The sequence below is a fragment of the Brachyistius frenatus genome, unplaced genomic scaffold, assembly GCF_029030835.1.
Source record: "Brachyistius frenatus isolate BFR_SWC_R1_liver_20210118 unplaced genomic scaffold, ASM2903083v1 Contig_196, whole genome shotgun sequence".
NCBI classification, from domain to species: domain Eukaryota; kingdom Metazoa; phylum Chordata; class Actinopteri; family Embiotocidae; genus Brachyistius; species Brachyistius frenatus.
Window position 1 is genome coordinate 169,637 of NW_027210795.1, and position 18,186 is coordinate 187,822.

General features: G+C 42.4%; 3 protein-coding genes across 8 annotated transcripts; 2 read left to right on the forward strand and 1 right to left on the reverse strand.

The window, feature by feature from the left end:
- Nucleotides 1-2,020: 2,020 nt before the first annotated feature.
- On the reverse strand, nt 2,021-13,009 carry acp7 (acid phosphatase 7, tartrate resistant (putative)). 4 transcript variants are annotated; one of them, XM_069718671.1, is made up of 15 exons: nt 12,878-13,009; nt 12,543-12,611; nt 11,903-12,023; nt 11,130-11,330; nt 10,857-11,039; nt 10,214-10,239; nt 9,276-9,373; nt 5,240-5,302; nt 4,336-4,450; nt 4,104-4,217; nt 3,373-3,439; nt 2,901-2,968; nt 2,735-2,806; nt 2,296-2,433; nt 2,021-2,211 (listed from the first exon to the last, which is right to left on the reverse strand). In XM_069718671.1, the coding sequence occupies exons 3-15, from the start codon at nt 12,009-12,011 to the stop codon at nt 2,146-2,148; spliced, it is 1,320 nt and encodes a 439-aa protein (XP_069574772.1). In that variant the 5' UTR covers nt 12,012-12,023; nt 12,543-12,611; nt 12,878-13,009; the 3' UTR covers nt 2,021-2,145. The 4 variants fall into 4 exon arrangements, with proteins under 4 accessions (XP_069574772.1, XP_069574771.1, XP_069574770.1 ...); XM_069718670.1 differs by having other exon boundaries at nt 12,520-12,611; XM_069718669.1 differs by having other exon boundaries at nt 12,495-12,611.
- Nucleotides 12,574-15,224, forward strand: LOC138632831 (KATNB1-like protein 1). 3 transcript variants are annotated; one of them, XM_069718673.1, is made up of 10 exons: nt 12,574-12,686; nt 13,356-13,468; nt 13,584-13,615; nt 13,701-13,971; nt 14,080-14,195; nt 14,291-14,341; nt 14,426-14,515; nt 14,630-14,734; nt 14,952-15,045; nt 15,140-15,224. In XM_069718673.1, exons 2-10 carry the CDS (start codon nt 13,361-13,363, stop codon nt 15,170-15,172), a joined length of 900 nt encoding a protein of 299 aa, XP_069574774.1. In that variant the 5' UTR covers nt 12,574-12,686; nt 13,356-13,360; the 3' UTR covers nt 15,173-15,224. The 3 variants fall into 3 exon arrangements, with proteins under 3 accessions (XP_069574774.1, XP_069574775.1, XP_069574776.1); XM_069718674.1 differs by lacking the exon at nt 12,574-12,686 and adding an exon at nt 13,033-13,178; XM_069718675.1 differs by lacking the exon at nt 12,574-12,686 and adding an exon at nt 13,033-13,172.
- A 480-nt stretch (nt 15,225-15,704) lies between these two features.
- On the forward strand, nt 15,705-18,052 carry LOC138632841 (fibrinogen-like protein 1-like protein). The gene is made up of 3 exons (XM_069718689.1): nt 15,705-15,828; nt 15,939-16,093; nt 16,756-18,052. Exons 2-3 carry the CDS (start codon nt 15,952-15,954, stop codon nt 17,448-17,450), a joined length of 837 nt encoding a protein of 278 aa, XP_069574790.1. The 5' UTR covers nt 15,705-15,828; nt 15,939-15,951; the 3' UTR covers nt 17,451-18,052.
- The last annotated feature ends 134 nt before the right edge of the window (nt 18,053-18,186 follow it).

Here is an 18,186-nt window from a genome sequence, read left to right on the forward strand (position 1 = left end):
TATGCTAAGTGGAAAAGCTCTGTGGTCGCGTCAGGATCTTGGGAAAGTTAACAGTCTCACCAGACTGCATGTCCTGTTTTACTTGGTCATCAACTTGCAATGAACTCCAACTAAGTTTCAGGGCAAATTCCAGTCAAATGTAGTACATAGCTTCTTGAGCTCCCACTGCTGTTTACAATACATCTATTGGTCAGTGAGAGGCAGGATAAAAAACACAATTTCTCCAAGTGAGTTTTGTTGAAGCAAACTGACGAATCTGATAACTAACAAAGCTTTTGATCAGCGAGGAAGTGCAAGAAAATCTTTTCAAGGCAAGAATACATTTTTGTCAACAAAAGGCCGTTAACCACGACACCACAACCTGCTGTGCCTCCATCACAGGCGGTAATAAACACATCATACTTCAACGGAGAGCATGCGATATGAAGTGACATGTTATTTTCCTCCTTGCTCTTTTTTTTTTTTTTTTTTCCTGGATTGCAATCAATGTTTTTTTTTCCTCTCATTTAAGGAAATCACATGAAGTGAATGAAGAGGAAAACGTGTACGCCGCAGGACACGCTCATTATTTAAGGCGAGAACTTTCCGTCCATCCATTTTCACACCGTACATTGTACAAAGATGACCGACTGGAAAACAAGCCAAGCTTTCCTGGACCATAAATATGGTCACCAACAATTGTAAACATATACTACAATCTGGCATCACGTAATCGCCTCTGCAGCTTCCCACCGGTCTGTGCAGCTCAGCGCCTCCTCTTCCTCGCGTCTCTCGCTCAGTGGGGAACGACAATATACTGAGGACGGCATGAGCGGGTCAAAGGTCAGGGACTCAGTGGTGCTGGGCCATCTCGACAAAGATACTTCTACAGTCACGAGAGCGTGTGTGAGCGGCAGCGAGCGTGAGGTGTGATCACTGTTCGCTTGTGTCTTTTTCCTTCTGCCAGACACGGCTGCACCGCAGGGCGTCGACATCAGAGAGAAGTTCAACAAATCCGCGGCTAAGGTTGCAGACATGCTACCGACACTCGACTACAAGAAGCTCTCCGCTTCACGTGGCTAACTTGTTTTGACACTTCTTGACCAAGCGAGCCGCCATACGGTGTTTGTCTTCGCGTCTTTGAGCGTTCATTTGGTTGAAAAATGGCCCTTTGTGCAGTGTTTCCACATACAGTATATTATTCCATAGTATCACATATGTTTTGGATAAAAATGTCTGCCAAGTAAGTTGCTGTATGTTAACTCAAGTGTGCAGTGTTAACGGATCATTTATTTTGTGTACGTAGACAATGTTGTGGCAATTATGCAGCGGGATTATTGCACTCGGGTGCTACCAGACAGCTTGACAGCTCAAAACACAAACACGTGTAGATCCGTGCTGGTTGTCTGCCATTATTCATCATGAGGCAGCATGATGCTATTAGGAATTAATACCACCAGAGTTGGAAGATTCATTGCCTGAGAAACACTCCTTGTCTTACCGTGCTTGTGCCTAAACCACAAGCATCCCGAGTCACGTAACGGTGCTTTTGTGCAGGAGAAGACTTCCATGCGTCTTTGTGTCTGCGATTCCAACGGCCACACAGATGGACAATGAAATAATGTTCCAATATCCTGATCGGATTAGCCAAAGGAGAACCTGTCGTGTGACAGAGCAGAGATCTGATCTCTCTAAGTGTATTTGCAGGTTTTTGAAATGAAAAATATGTTGTGGGGGGAAAGGAGCCGGCTGTCTGCCAGACTCATAATGTTTATGCCTGTTGTCAATTGATTATTCAGGCAGCAAGTAAGATACCTCCACCCACCTGCTGATTAAAAGTAAAACTAAAACACGCTGATGAATTATAGTGAGAAAATCAAAAAATGATTTTTTTTGTTTTTTCAAAAGCAAAATAATTTTTGATGCGCTATTCATAAACATTGTAAAGTTTCAGCAAATTACAGATGTGCCATATACATTTACAGCAGAAAATTATCATGTTGGTCTTACATTTGGAAAAAGAACAGTGGCTATAAAAATATTCACTGAAAAATCAAGAATAATAATAATTTCATTATTACGGCATAATTGACGAACAAAGTGTTTGTTTGAAGCTCAAAGTGCATTTTTGTGAGCAGATGGTGTTTTTTTTAAGGATGTCAGTCTTCACAGCCAGGCAGAGAAGCCGTGCTTTTCTTTCACCACCCAAATGCTGTCAATCACCTTCCCATACTGCAATACACAGAAAAGTCTCCGTTATTATTTGAGTGATAGTTTTTGTGCTTTGCTCGTACGTTCCTTGGTGTGTGTGCTCACCTGGTCATCAGAGACCTGCTCCAGGTACAGGTGGGTGGAGTTGAGGACTTGCATGCGGCTGTAGCCGTAGTCTGTGCTGCGGAAAGCGCTCCACTCTTTGGGGTTTGGATTGAACCGGTCGGTCTTCTCTCTGCAGCCCTGCACGAGACACAACAGAGATTTTACTCTGCTCTGTCCTCAGAGCCGTGTTTGACATTTACAACCGAGGCTGCACTTCGGCGTGAGACCGGCTGATGACGAATCCCTCTGTGGTCGGATGACAAAGCATGCCCTGCGCTGCTCACCACCACATCAGAAAAGACTTAACCAGAAGAACAGCTGGTACCAAACTTAAGTGGCAAAGCAGCTGCTGCACAGACAGACCTGTGTACAATACAGTGTTTTTGTTGCTCTATTTGGAGAAAGGCTGACAGTGGCACAGTGATGTGAAGGTACTTACAGCAGAGCCTGCGATAATGTGCACTGGAGCCTTGGGGTTCACATAGGGATGCTCTGTGCTCCCATTGTGCACCTATAAGGAGTAAAGCACAGTGAGCGCGGTTCACTGAAGCCTAACAGGAGACTAGAAAGATAAGAAAATGTTGTGAATTAAGAAGACGACTGACCTTGTCACCGTAGACGGGCCAAAGTCTCTCATATGTGTGCTCATGAGCCCACAACTCCACATCCACTCCTGTCAAAGACATTTGATGATAGTTAGCAAACTTCCATAGAAAAAAAAATGACCACACAAACAGCTCAATTAAAACCGCTTCGTAGTGTGATCTAAAGTTTCTCAGATCCTGTGACGATTTCATTTGGCGATTTTCCCACAATCATCAAACGCTTTAGATCAGAGCGACCAAAATTTTCACCACACGTTAAATCATTTAATGCAACAAACATAAGTCAAAGGAATGTAGCAGGAAAAAAACAACATTTGAAAAGGGTCAGCTGGTGTGACAGCCAGACTGCAGGCCTGCTGTTTTAATAAAGGATGTTTGGATTACTCTGCTTTCTGCAACTGCTGCGACGAGGCCTGTCAGAGTGTGAACATTTGTGAGCTTAAACCGCCATTAGCAGCACACAGCTGCATACCGTAGAGGTAAAATAGATCCTCTAAACCAGGAGCTGGCGGTTTGGTGTCATTCCTCCCCAGCCGGACCTGAGATATAACAGAGGGGGATAATGACAGTGTGAACTGGCATTAACGTCCGAAACGCTACCTGCTCCGTGAAACACTACCTGGTACATCACGCTCATGCCAGCCTCACTCCTAACGGTGCCAACTGCTGAGAGAAGCAAGTCCAAGTGGAAACTAACATCCCAAATTACAGTGATTATGACAGCGCACCATACTCAACGTGCTTATGGGTTGTGATGTGGACTGGCTGTCCGGCAACATGCGTCTGCTACCACGGGCAATTTAAGTGTCAAGCAACACAGCAAAAATAAACCCTACAAATGACTTAATCTGATCAAATAAAACCTTGAACAATGCAGATGTGCTGTTCTTTACATAACCAGGAACACAATTAACAGTGGCTGCTTTTAAAACAATTAAGGTAATAGTATAATTTCTCTTGGTTAACAAGATTTCTTTTTCTTTTTTTTTTTTTAAATCACACACACATAGCATTAGGAAAATGTTAATAATGACGCTTTGATTATAAAATGTCCTTTACTTACCGACTTACTTCACATTAACAGAATCTATTAAAATACACATTTGAAACTTTATCAAGTGCTCTTTACATCTCTACGAAGGAATCAGTAACACTTGCACTTTGGGCAAAGCGTGTAAATGAATTGATCGGACTCGTACATACAAGGGAGTCAAACGTGGTGCAGTCGTCCTGGTCGTCATCGGAGCAGTACATGGGTCGGTGTCCCATGGTGATGATCCACGGACGCACTGCTCTGTTCTCAGGCTTGTTGGCCTCCTAAGTCAGCAGTAAGTGGACCCACACGTGTGCCACGTTAAAACAGAGAGATGGAGGTGATGCAAATATTTATTTGTAAGAGAAGGGAACAGGAAGAGAGCATTTAGGCGTCACTGACCTCCAGGTCCTTCTTCAGCCACTCGTACTGCTTGAAGAGGAGCTCCAGGCCAAATTCAAGATAGAAATAAACCTCAGTGGAAAGAGAGATGATGTGCGCTGACCCCAGGTTCCAGCTGCAGACACATATCGTTAAAATGATACACAGCGTTGACCCAGTAGAGGAAGCATGCTGAAAGTCATTCGATAAGCAGGAACAGGCCTCCCCTATAAACTCCACATAGTGTGAAAAATACTCCCAAAAACCCAGACGACGATTTGTCGCTGGCATGTTGCTGTTAAACGCAATAAAGTCTAAAAGGCCGCGCTGCCCTGCGACTGCTTCCATGTTGGTGCGGCAGGGTTAACGGCGCGGCGTGTGCACCGTACATTGGTGCTGCATGTTATGAACGGAACAGTTTCCAGTAGCACTAAATTGCCTTTGCAGTGTTCCTTTCTGCCTCCGCTGGTTCCAAACCGTGCACGGGAGTTTCGGGCTCTCGGCCAACAGTCATGTCTGCATCTCCTACAGGTCCACGGAGAGCGGGCAGCTGGCCTGTGGTCGAGCAGCGTATTATCTTACTGTCTGAGAGGAGGAGGTCCGTAGTGGGCAATGAGTCACTAAGCAATAAGATGTGTAGCTCCTTTGTGTAGTTTCAGTGTCTTTGAGATAGGAGAGGCAAGTTTAAACTAAGAGAGACGAGCCCGAGTTTGCTCTGCCGACTCTTGCGGCTCATTAATGCTAACTGAAACACGGCAGGAGGTTTGGTACACTTTCACATGATACTTCACATGAGGTCCTGCTGGAAAGGAAAGAATTTCTCTTTGCTGGTGCTGTGCTAGCATCCACCTCCAGTCTACTGTATTCGCTTCTGTCACCTGCTTAAACACAACAAAGTCTGCAGCAACTAAAGTCGCTGTGTTACCTGTACCAGAGGCTCTCAGTCTGGCCTGGCATGCTGAAGCGATTCCTGTAGTTGGAGAAGTTGCTGTGAACAAACAAGATGGTGAGAAATGTAATTAGATGGACTAGTCATACAATCTGCATTCTTTGAATGTTTAAAAAACTGCAATTAGCACCGCAAACTGCTGCTTTCTCTTAGTATGTGGTGCCAACACCACAACTCCAAAAACTGCAATCCATTCAGATTACATTTAAGATAATTCCAAGCTTTCTCGAAAATGCAACGAACCAGTAGTTCCCAAAATAACTGCTTAAACGTGCTGCTATTCTTTTGTTGTATTCACATTTTCAGTTGTTATTTCAACTCGGTAAAAAAAAAAAAAAAAACTCAGGGTGGAAGATCATTGGGCAAAAACGACCATCAACCTGTGGTGGTGGCATCTGCTTTCAGCTCCAAAAACAAAAAACCCGTAGCCGGTCTTTGAAATTTAGAGAAACCATCCACGCTGCTATATGCAGGCCATCGGTGGCTGCTTCTCTAAATTAAAGGCTTCATAGATGTAGCCTCTGTGACATCATCCTATAGGTCTGTGATGGGATATTCTGAAGCTTAGAATCATGGTCAGTTACTGGAGCCAGATAATCAAAATTTGGGCAACACGGGGGAGCCCGGGTGGAGCCGAGATGGGATATAAGCAAGTGACGGGAGGAGCCATCATGGCTGAGTGTGCTACATCTGTCAATCAAGAAAACATGCCTCTAAATACACCCCTCCTAAAACCATGACATCCCGTTAAAAGAAGACTATAATTTGAGATCCAGCAGTCATTAGAGGAATCGCATCCCGAGGCTCTTCACAGCGGTTTCAGCTTTTGAGTCACGGCGGTTCTTATTGATCCACATATAGCAGGATGCTCGCAGTGATCAGTCCACCGCTGCACACTTACTGTAAGTGCACCACACTACATGAAACACAGACACATCCTGAAACGATTCTCACTGAAAACTGAGGAGCAGTTAGAAACGCACAACATCCACATCAAACCAGCGGTCTGCCGATATTAAAGTATTACAGTATATTATTGATATTACAGTAGGTCCACCGTGCTAAAAGGGAAAAACTCTTTCATGGGAAACTCCACCCGACTCCAATCCCCCAGTCTCTTTTAACACTTTTTAATTTCAGCATGAAAGCAGGAGCCAATCTTCTCAACGGGCTATTAACTTAGGCGAGGTGATGGGAGTGACTGTTTTCTTATCTTACGTAAAGGGGGTGGGAGGGGGGGGGGTAATATCTCTGACAGCAGTCCGAGTAGAGTGGGGCATTTAAGATCACTGCACGCACTGGTTTAATGTAGGGTTAAGGGGAAAAGAGAACAGCAGGGGTCACAGGTCAAAGGTCAGGAGTAGGGTCACAGAACGAGACTCACAGAGACATTTAGAACAAATGAAGAGATCTTTAATGAGGCCAGCAGTTTCTGTGGGTTTTAATGTGGCACTGAACCAGGAACAGTCATAACACGGGTTCATACCTCCATCTTGTGGCTAAAAGAAGGTAACAGCGAACATTCAGAGCAATCTGGCCCTGTACTATCTAGTTAGTAGAAATAAACAATCAATTCTTAATCAGTGTAATAATACACATACTCTCTGAGAATCCAAACAGCAACATAACAGTGATATGTGCACCCCGAGGAAAAATATTATCCTGTAGGAACAAAATCAACCGCAAGCTTTAAGGTCTCTAGATGAGCAGTGGAAAATCTGATGGAGTACAAATACGTTAAGCTTATATTTGTTTCATTAATGTGCACTACAGGACGCCAGCGTAACACGCAAGTCACTCTCTCTAACCCAAAGCATGCCTGTTTCCATGTGTTTGCTTTTCTGTTAAGATAAAGTTGAGATAGAAATCTGGTGGATGTTAAATTCAATGTGAACTTAAACTGGCACAACAAAAGTTTCCCTCCTCTTTAAATCCTCCCTTTCATCATCTGATGAGCTCCATCAGGGCAGTGAGGACAAACTGGAGGAGTCAGCTGTAGTCTTCAGGAAGCGTATCCATAACGCCCATCACTGGACATCGTTTCAAACGGCGACCGTTATTACCCTTCCCTCCGAGAGGTCTGATGAACCATATGCCGTGCTCGGTGAACAAAGACAGTCTTGATTGGGGCCTTAGCATCTTCTGTGGACACGCTGTTCTCATCCTGCTGGAATGCTGACTGAAAACTTTTGCGGTCAGCCTTGTTTCAACTGCCTTCTACCCATTAGGTTTTGAGGTTGGAAACAGAGAGGAACAGAGAAGTACAGTGAGAGAGAGCGCGACAGAAAATGAGGAAGAGAAGAGGGGCCAGCTGCTGGGAATATTTGGACTTTGAACAACACCGCAGAACAAAACACACATTTAGGTATAGGAGAGGGTAAGAAGAGCTGCGTTTCTGGTTATGTAACGCAGCGAGCTGGTGCTTGATATCAGGTTCTTGTGTCAGGACGCGGCGCCAAGAAAAAGAGACTACTGTTAGCAGCTCCTTAATAAAGACCAGGCAGTCGTCACGATGCACATGGCGAAGCCGGGTGAGCGGCGTCCCAGTAAAGCAGCCGCAAGTAAATATTATGGTGCACGATCAATGGTTCAAAAGGCACAACACACACAGCTAACGACAGCAGATGTGCTCGGACTTTAGGATGCATTCACAGTTGATCTTGGAGATGGAAATCACACAAACGCCGCTGAAGGTCTCGCATCCTCTTTAACATTGAGCTGAGTTTGTAATTTACTTTGAAATGTGCTGAAAACAACATAATATACCAAACTACTATGTAGACAATGGCACGTTTTATCAGTTTGAGGTTTGTAAAAAAATAAATAAATAAACAGCTGATTATTGTCTTCAGTTTAATGAGGCAGAGTTGTCGGATCATATTTAAGCTACAAGTGTGCACTATAAGTCATTAGTATCTATGCAGAAATCACTGTGTGCAGTCCAAGCAGCTGTTGGTTACATACTACATCCCGCAACCTGACTACCTCACAGGCCTGTCAATCAAAACAGACAAAAACAAATTATGGGATTATTTTCAGACAAACTGCCAGAAAACTAACAAGAAAGAGTGACTTTAACTAACAACACCAAAATAATTTGTGGGAAAAAAGTAGACTTTTTAATTCATGAGAGAAGTTGAATGGGAGTCTATGGAGTCGGATGCTTTTTGTAGCTGACCTCTAGTGGCACTCGGTGGTATTGCAGCTTATGGCACCTCATTTCTTAAACCCGGAAGCCACTTTTGTATAGTTTATGGTACTTTTGCACTACAGGCTGCTATAATTTGTTCAGACATTTTCATCATCAGTTAATCTGCAGAATATCTTTTTAATCGTTTTCTCTAAAAATGTTTTTTTTTACTTGGTTTCATCGACCAACAGTCAAAAGCCCAAATATATGGAGTTTGCTATCAATATTCTGCAGTATTTTATGCTCGCTGTCTTTGTTTTTTCATCCAGAACGTTTTCCAAGGCTTAAATGTGAACAACACATTTAGAGATAATGAGTCAAAATGCAGACAGACTTCCCACCACCACGGGTCATCACGGGGAACTGAAAAACAGATATTGAGCTGATGACTGCCTGTCAGATAAATGTTTGTTTTGGAGAGCATTGCCTTGTTTAGATGTTGGTGGTTCCTGATGCTGCTCCAACCTTTAGAGACCAAAATAGCTCCCATCTGTTCAAAATGGTTCAGTGAAGAGTTTTTCAGCAGAACAAAGTGTGTTCTCTGTAGCGGAAAAACTGCGGCTGACAAGGCGAGCCTGTCTCACCAATATGATATACAGCATGCACTGCTTTTTTTTTTTTTTTGTGTGTGCCCAAAACCCATTAATTACACTTCTGCCTCCGTGACCTGAGAGGAATGTAGTGCAAATGTACAGAAACAGGAAAACAGAGTCACAAGCAGAATATAGACAGAAAACAGACTCACTTCACTGGATGTTCCTGTTTGGAGACACGTTTGAAGTTTACAGTAACAGCAGAGACGCATATTTGAATTCCACCTACTATGAAGCTTCGTGGTTGCCCGGACAGGTCATGTAGGGCACGTAGGCCGCTATGGACTGGATCTGCCTCATGAACTCATCTCCAATCCTGGCATTGTCCTGGAACAGCACCAGCCAGCCATTAAACATGACGCAAAAGACTTTCCCGTTACACATTAACGTTTTGTTTTTTTTCCTCCATAAACTGATATTCAGCCAAATGAGTTTCAGAACTTAGAAAGTTTCCAGTCCAGTTTTTAGAAGCAATCTCTGGTTCACTGCTGTTCTGATGGCTTTTACCTGCCACAACCATTAATGACCTTTCAGACAAGACTCCCTTTCTCTGTTTTTCTATTTATAATATCAGTGAAGCCGCAGGATGTGCTTGCACATTCCATCTTGAAAACACACCATGGAAGAATTATGGTTATTAATTTTTGCAGAAGTCTGCTGATCGCATTTATCATTTCTCTCCATATTAAAAAAAAAAAGAAGAAAAAAATGCATCAATAACGTAGGAACTCATTTAAGAGAAAACGATATTGGCATTCAAGAAAGGTTATGTCGGCTAAATATCAACGATGACAGCTGGGAGGATTTCAGAGGAGCTAATATGTAATAGGGACTTAAGATGTGTGGTCTTGAATAGCACCACTTTTATTCATGAAATATTTGGCCGACATGACCCGAACTCTCATCTTTCACCGCGGGCTTTAGGCATTTCACAATAATTCTAATCATAAGCTGAATGTCTCGACCACAAACGAGAGCCTTTATGTGCCTCGATAATAAACAGCGGTGTGCTTTAAGAAGGTAACGTGGCTTATCTCATCTGTCATTGTGGCATTAAGTAGAATATCAGAGTGGTTTAAAGACTATAAGGTATTGATGAAAGAAATATGCTGTCAGTGATATAAACTGGAGCTGGTCACATCTAACCATGATAGAAGGTTAAAGTACCTCATGCATATCGTAGGCAAAGTCCCCTGTAAATCAAAAACATCACGGGATTAGAATACTGTACATAAAAACAATAAGTACTCACATTAATTGTATTATTTTTAAGTGTTATATTGTTTGTTTAATACCAAAAAAAAAAAAAGTGTAAACGACAGTTTATGGTTTCAGTGATGTCACTGGCTGCTTGTGAATTCATTCATCACCATACATGCTGATGGATATTGCAAGAAAAATGACAGGAATCCAATCCATATTGTTCAAAAGCAAATATTGCAAATGACAAAAAATAGTATTGTCCAAATTACCATTATAATTAAAATGATATATTACTTCTTCATTTGACATTTCTGTTGGAAGTCATCTAGTCTACTTGAGTTGATTGTTGACATCATCTGTTGCGAGCGGTGCCAGGTGCCTGTCGATGACTAACGACTTCAGCTCCTGTTTATAAAACTTAATGCCTCTTTAACTGCTTTTACAGTTAGAGTTCCCAATCTAAGTCAAATGATCAAATCCTCTGACTTTCCATGTCTGGAAAAGAGTTTAAAAAAATTCCCTGAGATTCCGTGAAAATGTGAAAATGAGCTGTGGGAATCCTGTACAGTGCAGGATAATAATATGATATGTGTATAATACAGGTTACCTATGTGTAGGATGACGTCGTACATGCCGAGCTGCGTCTCCTTTTGCAGTCGAGCCAGAGACTGAGGGTTCTCATTGCCCAGATCACCGTACAGAGCAAATCTGGGACTGAAACTGGAGCTGTTGTTCAGAGCAGTGAAGGAGAACACCTCGCTCCAGCCGTCATCACCGCCGCAGTGGTACACTGAGAAAAATGTAGAATAGAAATGTGTTTTTATGGTGAGACGGTCAGAAAAGCCAAAAGCAAATGTCAGCAATAAGAAGCTCCGCCCACCATAAGTAGCAGCAGGTTTGAGGTCGCTGAGTGTGACTCTGTGGATGAACATCTTTCTCTTCTCGTCTCCCGAGTCCACGAACAGCGCAGCCTCACCTCTGGCGCTCAGCTCGAAGAGACAACCTCCCAGAAGGCCGTACTCCACCGCGCTCTCCGTCCAATTGAAGGTGGTCCAGGTTACTACCATGGAGCCAGGAACTCCTGTGAAGAAAAGCCCAGTTGTCGGACATGTGATGTAGATTAATCTGACAGAACCACTGGATTCGCTTACCGATACAAATATAAAAAACCTGGAGATGCTCATGAAAAAGATGACTTTCCAAGAATGGTACTTTTGATCCGGCCGCTTGGCGTGATATTATAAAGATATTACTTAAAGCTGAGCTAAGCTGGCGACCGGCCAGGTACTTATTTCATCAAGACAACAACTCATTGAATGACTAACACATGTTTCACTTTCATAAAGAATGAACAAAAGAGTACTTATGCTGCACTGAACATCTGTATGGCAGCTCCTTTAACCTGCATACACACGGAGCGTGCACAGGTACAGCTTCAGTTGATAAAACAAGTTTCATCAAAGCCACTTAAAATGAATTTCATCAACTTGTTGGAAAGCTGCAGAACAAAGCCAGAAGATTTCAAAACAGTCCTTTGAGCCACCGTTTTGTACAAAAGACGTGTGAAGCTGCAAAAGCCACGTGACCTGGACGCCTGTTTGTATCACTGAGGGGGAAATAATCTCCTTAAATGACAACAGTTCAAACACTTACCTGCGTAGGAGAGGTGCACCTGCTCCGGTTGAGTCCAAATAGGAGGAACACCGAGCACCACCAGGGGTGCAAAGCTTAACAAGGCGCAGGCAGCGTGAAGAGGCGACATTTCAGCACTCGACTGCAGGAAATAAAGATTGGTTAAAGAAGACACACACACACACAGAGAAGGGAACAGTTTTTGTCACTTAAATCACATGATCTTAACAGTTGGCATTAAAAAAAAAAAATAATCACACGACATGAATAGCATTGTTATGAAACCAGACTTCAGTGCCAGTTTACTCTGCTCTGGTGAGAGAAGGTACACATCCGTTAATCTGCAGACAACCCGAGTGATGAAACTGCACAACCAAAACAGCAGAGTCAGCGTAGAAGTGCAGAAACAGATGGTGTGTCAATAAAAGCAGCTGATGTTGTTTTCCATTGTGCATTCAGGTACACAAGAGATTTAACCTGCAAGCAGCAGCTCGCCTGAAGATCAATAACGTGCAAAAAAATAAATAAAGCAAACAGCTGATGTTTCACTGATCAAGATAAATGCATTATCAGGGTTGTAGCGAATGAAAAAAAAAAAAAAAAAAAATTGCACCATGAATTAGTAGGTCAATAGTCACTAGAAGGGGCAGAGAGCACCGACTGCATCATGAATAAGCTCCTTTATCCTCCGACACCGGGCGGTATGTAACGTTTGCTCGTTGGCAGCCGCCTACAAGAAGAAAGTAAGAAGGAGATGTTAAACTCTATTAAACTCTATTATCTCTGTTTGCGGGAGGAAAACAAGGTGAGTGCGACCAGTACACCGCTAAAGGACAGGCTTTGTGTTTTAAACTTTTATTCTGCTCCAGTATTTCCCAGACCACGTGGTTTACCAGCTCTGAATAACAACCCTTTTTTTGGTTAAATTAACAGCTGATGCGTTATGACGTTACAAACAAGAGAAAGCCGTTTCTTTCGTTTCTGGACAACACTTACAGTTTATCTGAAGTTACTGCCTGGCGGGTCTCCAAACGTCCTCCCGTCCTGGATGTGCTAGCAAAATGTCAAATTAGTAACTTTTAAGGAGAGTAAACTAAGCGAAGGTGTTTGACCGGAGAGTGTTTCCGACTTACGTCATCGCACAGAAGAACAACAATGCCCAGGAGGATTGTGGGAGATGGTGTTCAAACCTGCAAGGCAGCAGCAGACAGAGTGCTGTTTATTAATGCTGTGATCAATAGATTAGGAGGGAAATGCTGATCTGATTGTGTGGGCAGTTGTAACTGGTTGTGTGAGTGTAAGTTGCATTATTCATGTTGTGGTGACACAATTCTATTTAATGAGGAAAAAGCTGGTAATTATAATGCAGTGCATTATTGGATTTAAGGGTGAAGTGATGTTTAGATTAGGTGTGAGTTTATTTTTATTACGTCCATTAGTTTGTTAACCAGACATTTCCCCTCTCCTTCTGTAGATCTAATGGACTCAGACACTGAAGACGGGGAGAGACACGATCGTGAACAAGCCTTTCATTGTGATGCAGCACAATACAGAGTGAGCTATCCTCATGGCAGAAACACAGAAGAGGTGAGCTGGGATGTTCATTCTGACACACTAGATCTATTTCTGTATGCTAGACTTTTTTTTTTTGCTGCTCATAAATTGTGCAATCACACTGCTCTCTGAATTTTTTTATATGCAGGTGGATTATGATAACGATGACAACAAAATTAAGTAGGTCACGCAAATTGTGGGTGTTTATAACAACAACTGCATGTTCGGTTTATCCCAGAATGTAAAAACCTTTTACTCTATCCAGGTATTCAGTTATTCGCACGAGCCAGAACCACGGCAGAGTGAAGCGGGTCGTGTCCAGTAAGAGGAAGACCCATCATCTGACGGTGGCTCGGAAGAAGCAGCTCGGCTCCGGGAGGACTTGCGATGCTGCAAACAAGGAAAATGAGATGAAATGTTTGCAGGATACGCAGCAGGATATTTTTGATATGGACTCTTGGCAGTTCCCACTCAATATTAACCACAAGACTGGTGTAACTGGTTCTGAACCGCATGATGACGGCACACTGGCTGAGGTTAGAGACAGACCTCCTTTTTACACACGTCAGTTGCTTTATGTATTACTGTTTTAAAAACAAATAATATGCAGATGAAACTATCTGAACCCAGCAATGTTTTTTCAGCTCACAAAGGACCACATTACAATGACCGATGTGCTCTTTGGAAGAAATCTCAGACTGAGAGTGGCTTTAACTCTGTGGCAGAGAAATGTTGGAGAGTTGTTGACGTACTTTCTGAGGTATGTACCATGTTGTCGGGAACAAATGTGCCGAGCAGTATGTTTCATAGAAATTTTAAAGTCTAGTTTCAGCACCTTCTTATTTTTGTACACAGAATCCAAGACACGGGTGTGTTTGTTGATTTCCTCCCCCTGATAAGCAAATGGTAAACCTTGTGTTTTGCAAATATTTTTAATAACACTGACAGACAATAAAGTAAATGATGATATGATCTAATTTTTCTCTGCAGCATTGATGAAGATTCTCCCAGCATAACGATTGGCTGTTGTGTCGACCTCTTTCCTTTAATTCAGAAAGTCCTCCGCAGTCCATATGAAGAGTGAGTCAATGCAAATTAATTATTGAACACTGAAACACAGAAGAATGGACAATTTGGACAGCAGCAGGATAATTACTGAAATTGAAGTAATTTCAGGTTGACTTTTATCCTCAGGTATCTTTTTGTTGCTTTAAAATGGATAAACTCAGTTTTGAAAAAATGGTGGGAGGAACTAAGAGCGAGTGGCTACGGTGGATCAGCCAATTTTCTGTTGGATAAGTAAGTGTTGTTTTATGAGCTTCGTGATACTTTAGATTGTATGTTGTTAAAACAGCAGATAATTTAGTACACAGACAACAACATAAAACGGTGCTAATTCAATGAGAAACGCTTTTGACTCTTTATCTATGAAATAAAGCAGTTATTAGTTATAGCTATAATTTTCCTGTAGTTTTAATATTTATTTAACTTTTTCTTTTATTCAACTTCATTTCAGAAATTTTCAAGTTTTTAATCAGCAGTTATCGGACTTATGGCACCACGAACCGCTCTTGAAGTCTGTTCCAGGCGCTGCAGGAGAGTTTGCACAGGTCAGTGTTGAAGTAAAGAATTTACCACCTTTTGTACTTTTTCTCGCACCGTACGAAAACTACTCAGTTTTACAATCATGCTTTTCCTCCTCAGGTCATTGATTCCTTCCTGTCGCAACTGACTTGACAGCTTTGAAGATCCAGATAACTTCTTTCTCTTTATCTGTTTACAACCCCCCCCTCCCACACACACACACACACACAAGATAAAACAAATAAAATAATCCATTGTAGAAATCTTAGATAGTAGCTTCTGCTGTTTTGAGTTAGTGCTTTTTAGATTAACAACGATTAATAATGTTTGTATTTTAAATGTTTACATTTGTGGCTCGTATTAAAATCAATATTTGTTCCAACAAAAACGGCCCCTTCTTGCTTCTACAGGATTCATATATTTTTGTTTTACTGATGCAAACACTAAAACCACAGCTTCCTTAAAACTGTGCTTTAATTCTCTTTAAACATTGAAGTTGAGACCCTGCGGTGCCGACTCAGCCGGACTTCAGCCTCATTCCTTGTTGAAGTGATTTAAGCAGAGCTTTGGGTTTATGTGGGTTTATCTCACTTGACACAGATAAGTGGAGGGTTGGTGTCTGTCATCGTGATGTGTGAACCTGAGGCTGAAGTCCAGCAGTAAGTGGGTCGTGGAAGCTGTGTGAAAGAACCTGCATTTCAGTGAACTCGAAGAGTCTTGTTTGCGCTCTGTCGCTTTTAATTCGGTCAGACTGGTAGAACCCACCGGGAGAAGATTCAGCTTCAGAGAACAGCCGTTTTCTACACCGTGTAAGTATAATGATTTTATATTTGCTCAGCAGTCTTGTTTTTTTTTGTAGTTAATTAAGTTCACTTAATCCACTTGTGTCATGAACTAAACATTGTTGGTTTGACCGCAGAAGAAAGTGAAGGATGAAGTTGGGATGCCGGCTGCTGGCGGCGGCTCTGCTGCTGCTGAGTGTGACTGGATTTGACGTGGAGCATCTCCAAGCTGAAAACCTGAAGCTCCTTCCTCTGGATGAGCACAACTTGGTCCTGAACCGTGGAATGAGAGGTATTTGTTGTGTGGACTTTCACTTTCAGTTTTACTTTTCTTTTTGCTGTGTTTCAGTAACGAACTTTACAGTTCTTAAGAAGTAAACTGCACATAACTTGATGATCATTTTTCAAACATACAGAATGTATTTTGTGGGCGACAGCCACTTGATTGCTTTTAATTGCTTCATCACAGTTTATCTGTGTGGATTGTTCGTGTGGGTGCGGGTCAAATTCCAATCTGTGGAAAACAAATTGCTCAATGACTCATTAAAGATAAGTGTTGAGTGATTTGTAAATCTAAGTGAGACACTTTGTCAGAGAAACAGTTGCAAAGGTTCAGTAGTTCATTGAGGTTTTACCATGTTTTTCTGGGAGACACTGAGAAACAGGGCTGTTTTGCTGATGCCATCAATGCAACACGCCACAGTGTAGTTACATACACTACCACAAGGAGGTGCTAAAGTTAGATATTGCTGAATTGTACAAAGTGTTTTTAGAAAAATAGTTTGACATTCTGCATTTTGCAAGTTTGCTTAGAAAATTGATACCGTTCTAGTTCATTAAATATGAATCTACTGCTTGCTGTCAACTTAGCCGAGCACAAAGACATGCCAAAACAATCAGTGTAATTACCTTTTACAAGTTCAGTTATGGCTGATATGTTTATCTGCCCTAAAGTGCTGCCCAGAGACTGCTATGACATGCTGATGGCCGCTTCAGGCCAGGCCAGAGACGGGATATATCTGATCCAACCAGGTGACTCCCCCATGGTGGCCCATTGTGCCATGCAGGAGGGAGGCTGGACCGTAGTGCAGCATATCACTGTCAACAGCAGTGTGAATTTTGATCGCACCTGGGCCGAGTACAAGGAGGGCTTCGGAGCTGTCACCGGGGATCACTGGCTCGGGAATGAATACCTTCATCAGCTCACCCGCGGCCCTGCGCGCTATAAACTCGGAGTCAAACTTGTGGACCGAGATGCCGTCACCAAGATGGGGGAGTACGATCCGTTCCTGGTGGAGGACGAGTCGTCCGCCTACAGGCTGAGACTGGGCTTGTTCCAGGGCTCCGCTGTAGACGCCCTGACCCTGGACACGGAGAACTACCTGCATGACAACCAGAGATTCACCACCAAAGACAGAGACAATGACAACTACTTCCAAAATTGTGCCAAACTGGAGTTTCAAGGGGTGCCAGGAGGAGGTTGGTGGTACGACGCCTGCGCTGGTGCCAATCTGAACCGCAGGAATGTAATCTACTGGCAAAAGGACTGCAACAAGGAGCGGCTTTGCAAGTACGCATGGATGATGGTGAGACCTTCAGACACAGTGAAACTGATTCACAGTGGAGACTGCAGGAAGGACGAGCTATAAGGACATTATTCCCAGGTTCTTTAAGATAATCTGCCCATCAGACACGACACTGTGACATCGCAGGGGAGGGAGAGGGGGATGTAATTTGTAAAAGCTGCTATGGTAGACATTCAATTTACCACATTTTATTCAGAAATATGGACATAATCACAAAATACTCAGAAGAAACCAAAAATTATCACAAACTTGAAACACAGTATAAAAATGCAGTACAGTTTTATCGCGCTGTTTTTTCCCCATCGTACAGCAAATATACTTGAAGCGAAGCATCTTTTTTTCACTCACCATATTGCAAGTGCAGACAGCTGGTTCATCACAGTTACAAAAAAAAAAAAAAAAAAAGTGTTTCATGACATTATAGCTTATGACACATAATACCAAACAAACCTTTGCATGTCATCATCCATTCAAAGGAACACCTCACAAACAAACAGCATTTTATTTCCCAACAGTACATTACAAGTTTGCCAGAAACACACTGAGGATATGATGATATTTTGATTTAAGTGACAGTAATTCAGAGAAAACAAACATTGTATTTCAAAGCTCAAAGAAAAAGAAAATATCCTGAGGATGAAGAGTAATAAAGAGATTTTCATAAACAGCGTGTTCTGTCCGTCACACCGCTTCCATGTAAACACTGACATTGTTCGCAAGTTAATAATGTAGTCAGAATAAACGGATTACCGGGTTTGTCTTTGAAACTGTTGACACTAGTGTTTAATTCAGGTGATTT

Excerpts from the sequence above, each read along its gene's own strand:
- LOC138632831 (XM_069718673.1), top strand. The coding sequence starts at position 13,361 with ATGGACTCAGACACTGAAGACGGGGAGAGACACGATCGTGAACAAGCC. Across the intron at positions 14,196-14,290 it reads TTGTTGACGTACTTTCTGAG|AATCCAAGACACGGGTGTGT; the intron begins GTATGTACCATG and ends TTTTGTACACAG. Across the intron at positions 14,735-14,951 it reads GCCAATTTTCTGTTGGATAA|AAATTTTCAAGTTTTTAATC; the intron begins GTAAGTGTTGTT and ends ACTTCATTTCAG.
- LOC138632841 (XM_069718689.1), top strand. The coding sequence starts at position 15,952 with ATGAAGTTGGGATGCCGGCTGCTGGCGGCGGCTCTGCTGCTGCTGAGT. Across the intron at positions 16,094-16,755 it reads CCTGAACCGTGGAATGAGAG|TGCTGCCCAGAGACTGCTAT; the intron begins GTATTTGTTGTG and ends TCTGCCCTAAAG.
- acp7 (XM_069718669.1), bottom strand. Across the intron at positions 5,303-9,275 it reads GGCAACCACGAAGCTTCATA|CAACTTCTCCAACTACAGGA; the intron begins GTAGGTGGAATT and ends GTTTGTTCACAG. Across the intron at positions 4,218-4,335 it reads GGCTGAAGAAGGACCTGGAG|GAGGCCAACAAGCCTGAGAA; the intron begins GTCAGTGACGCC and ends CTGCTGACTTAG.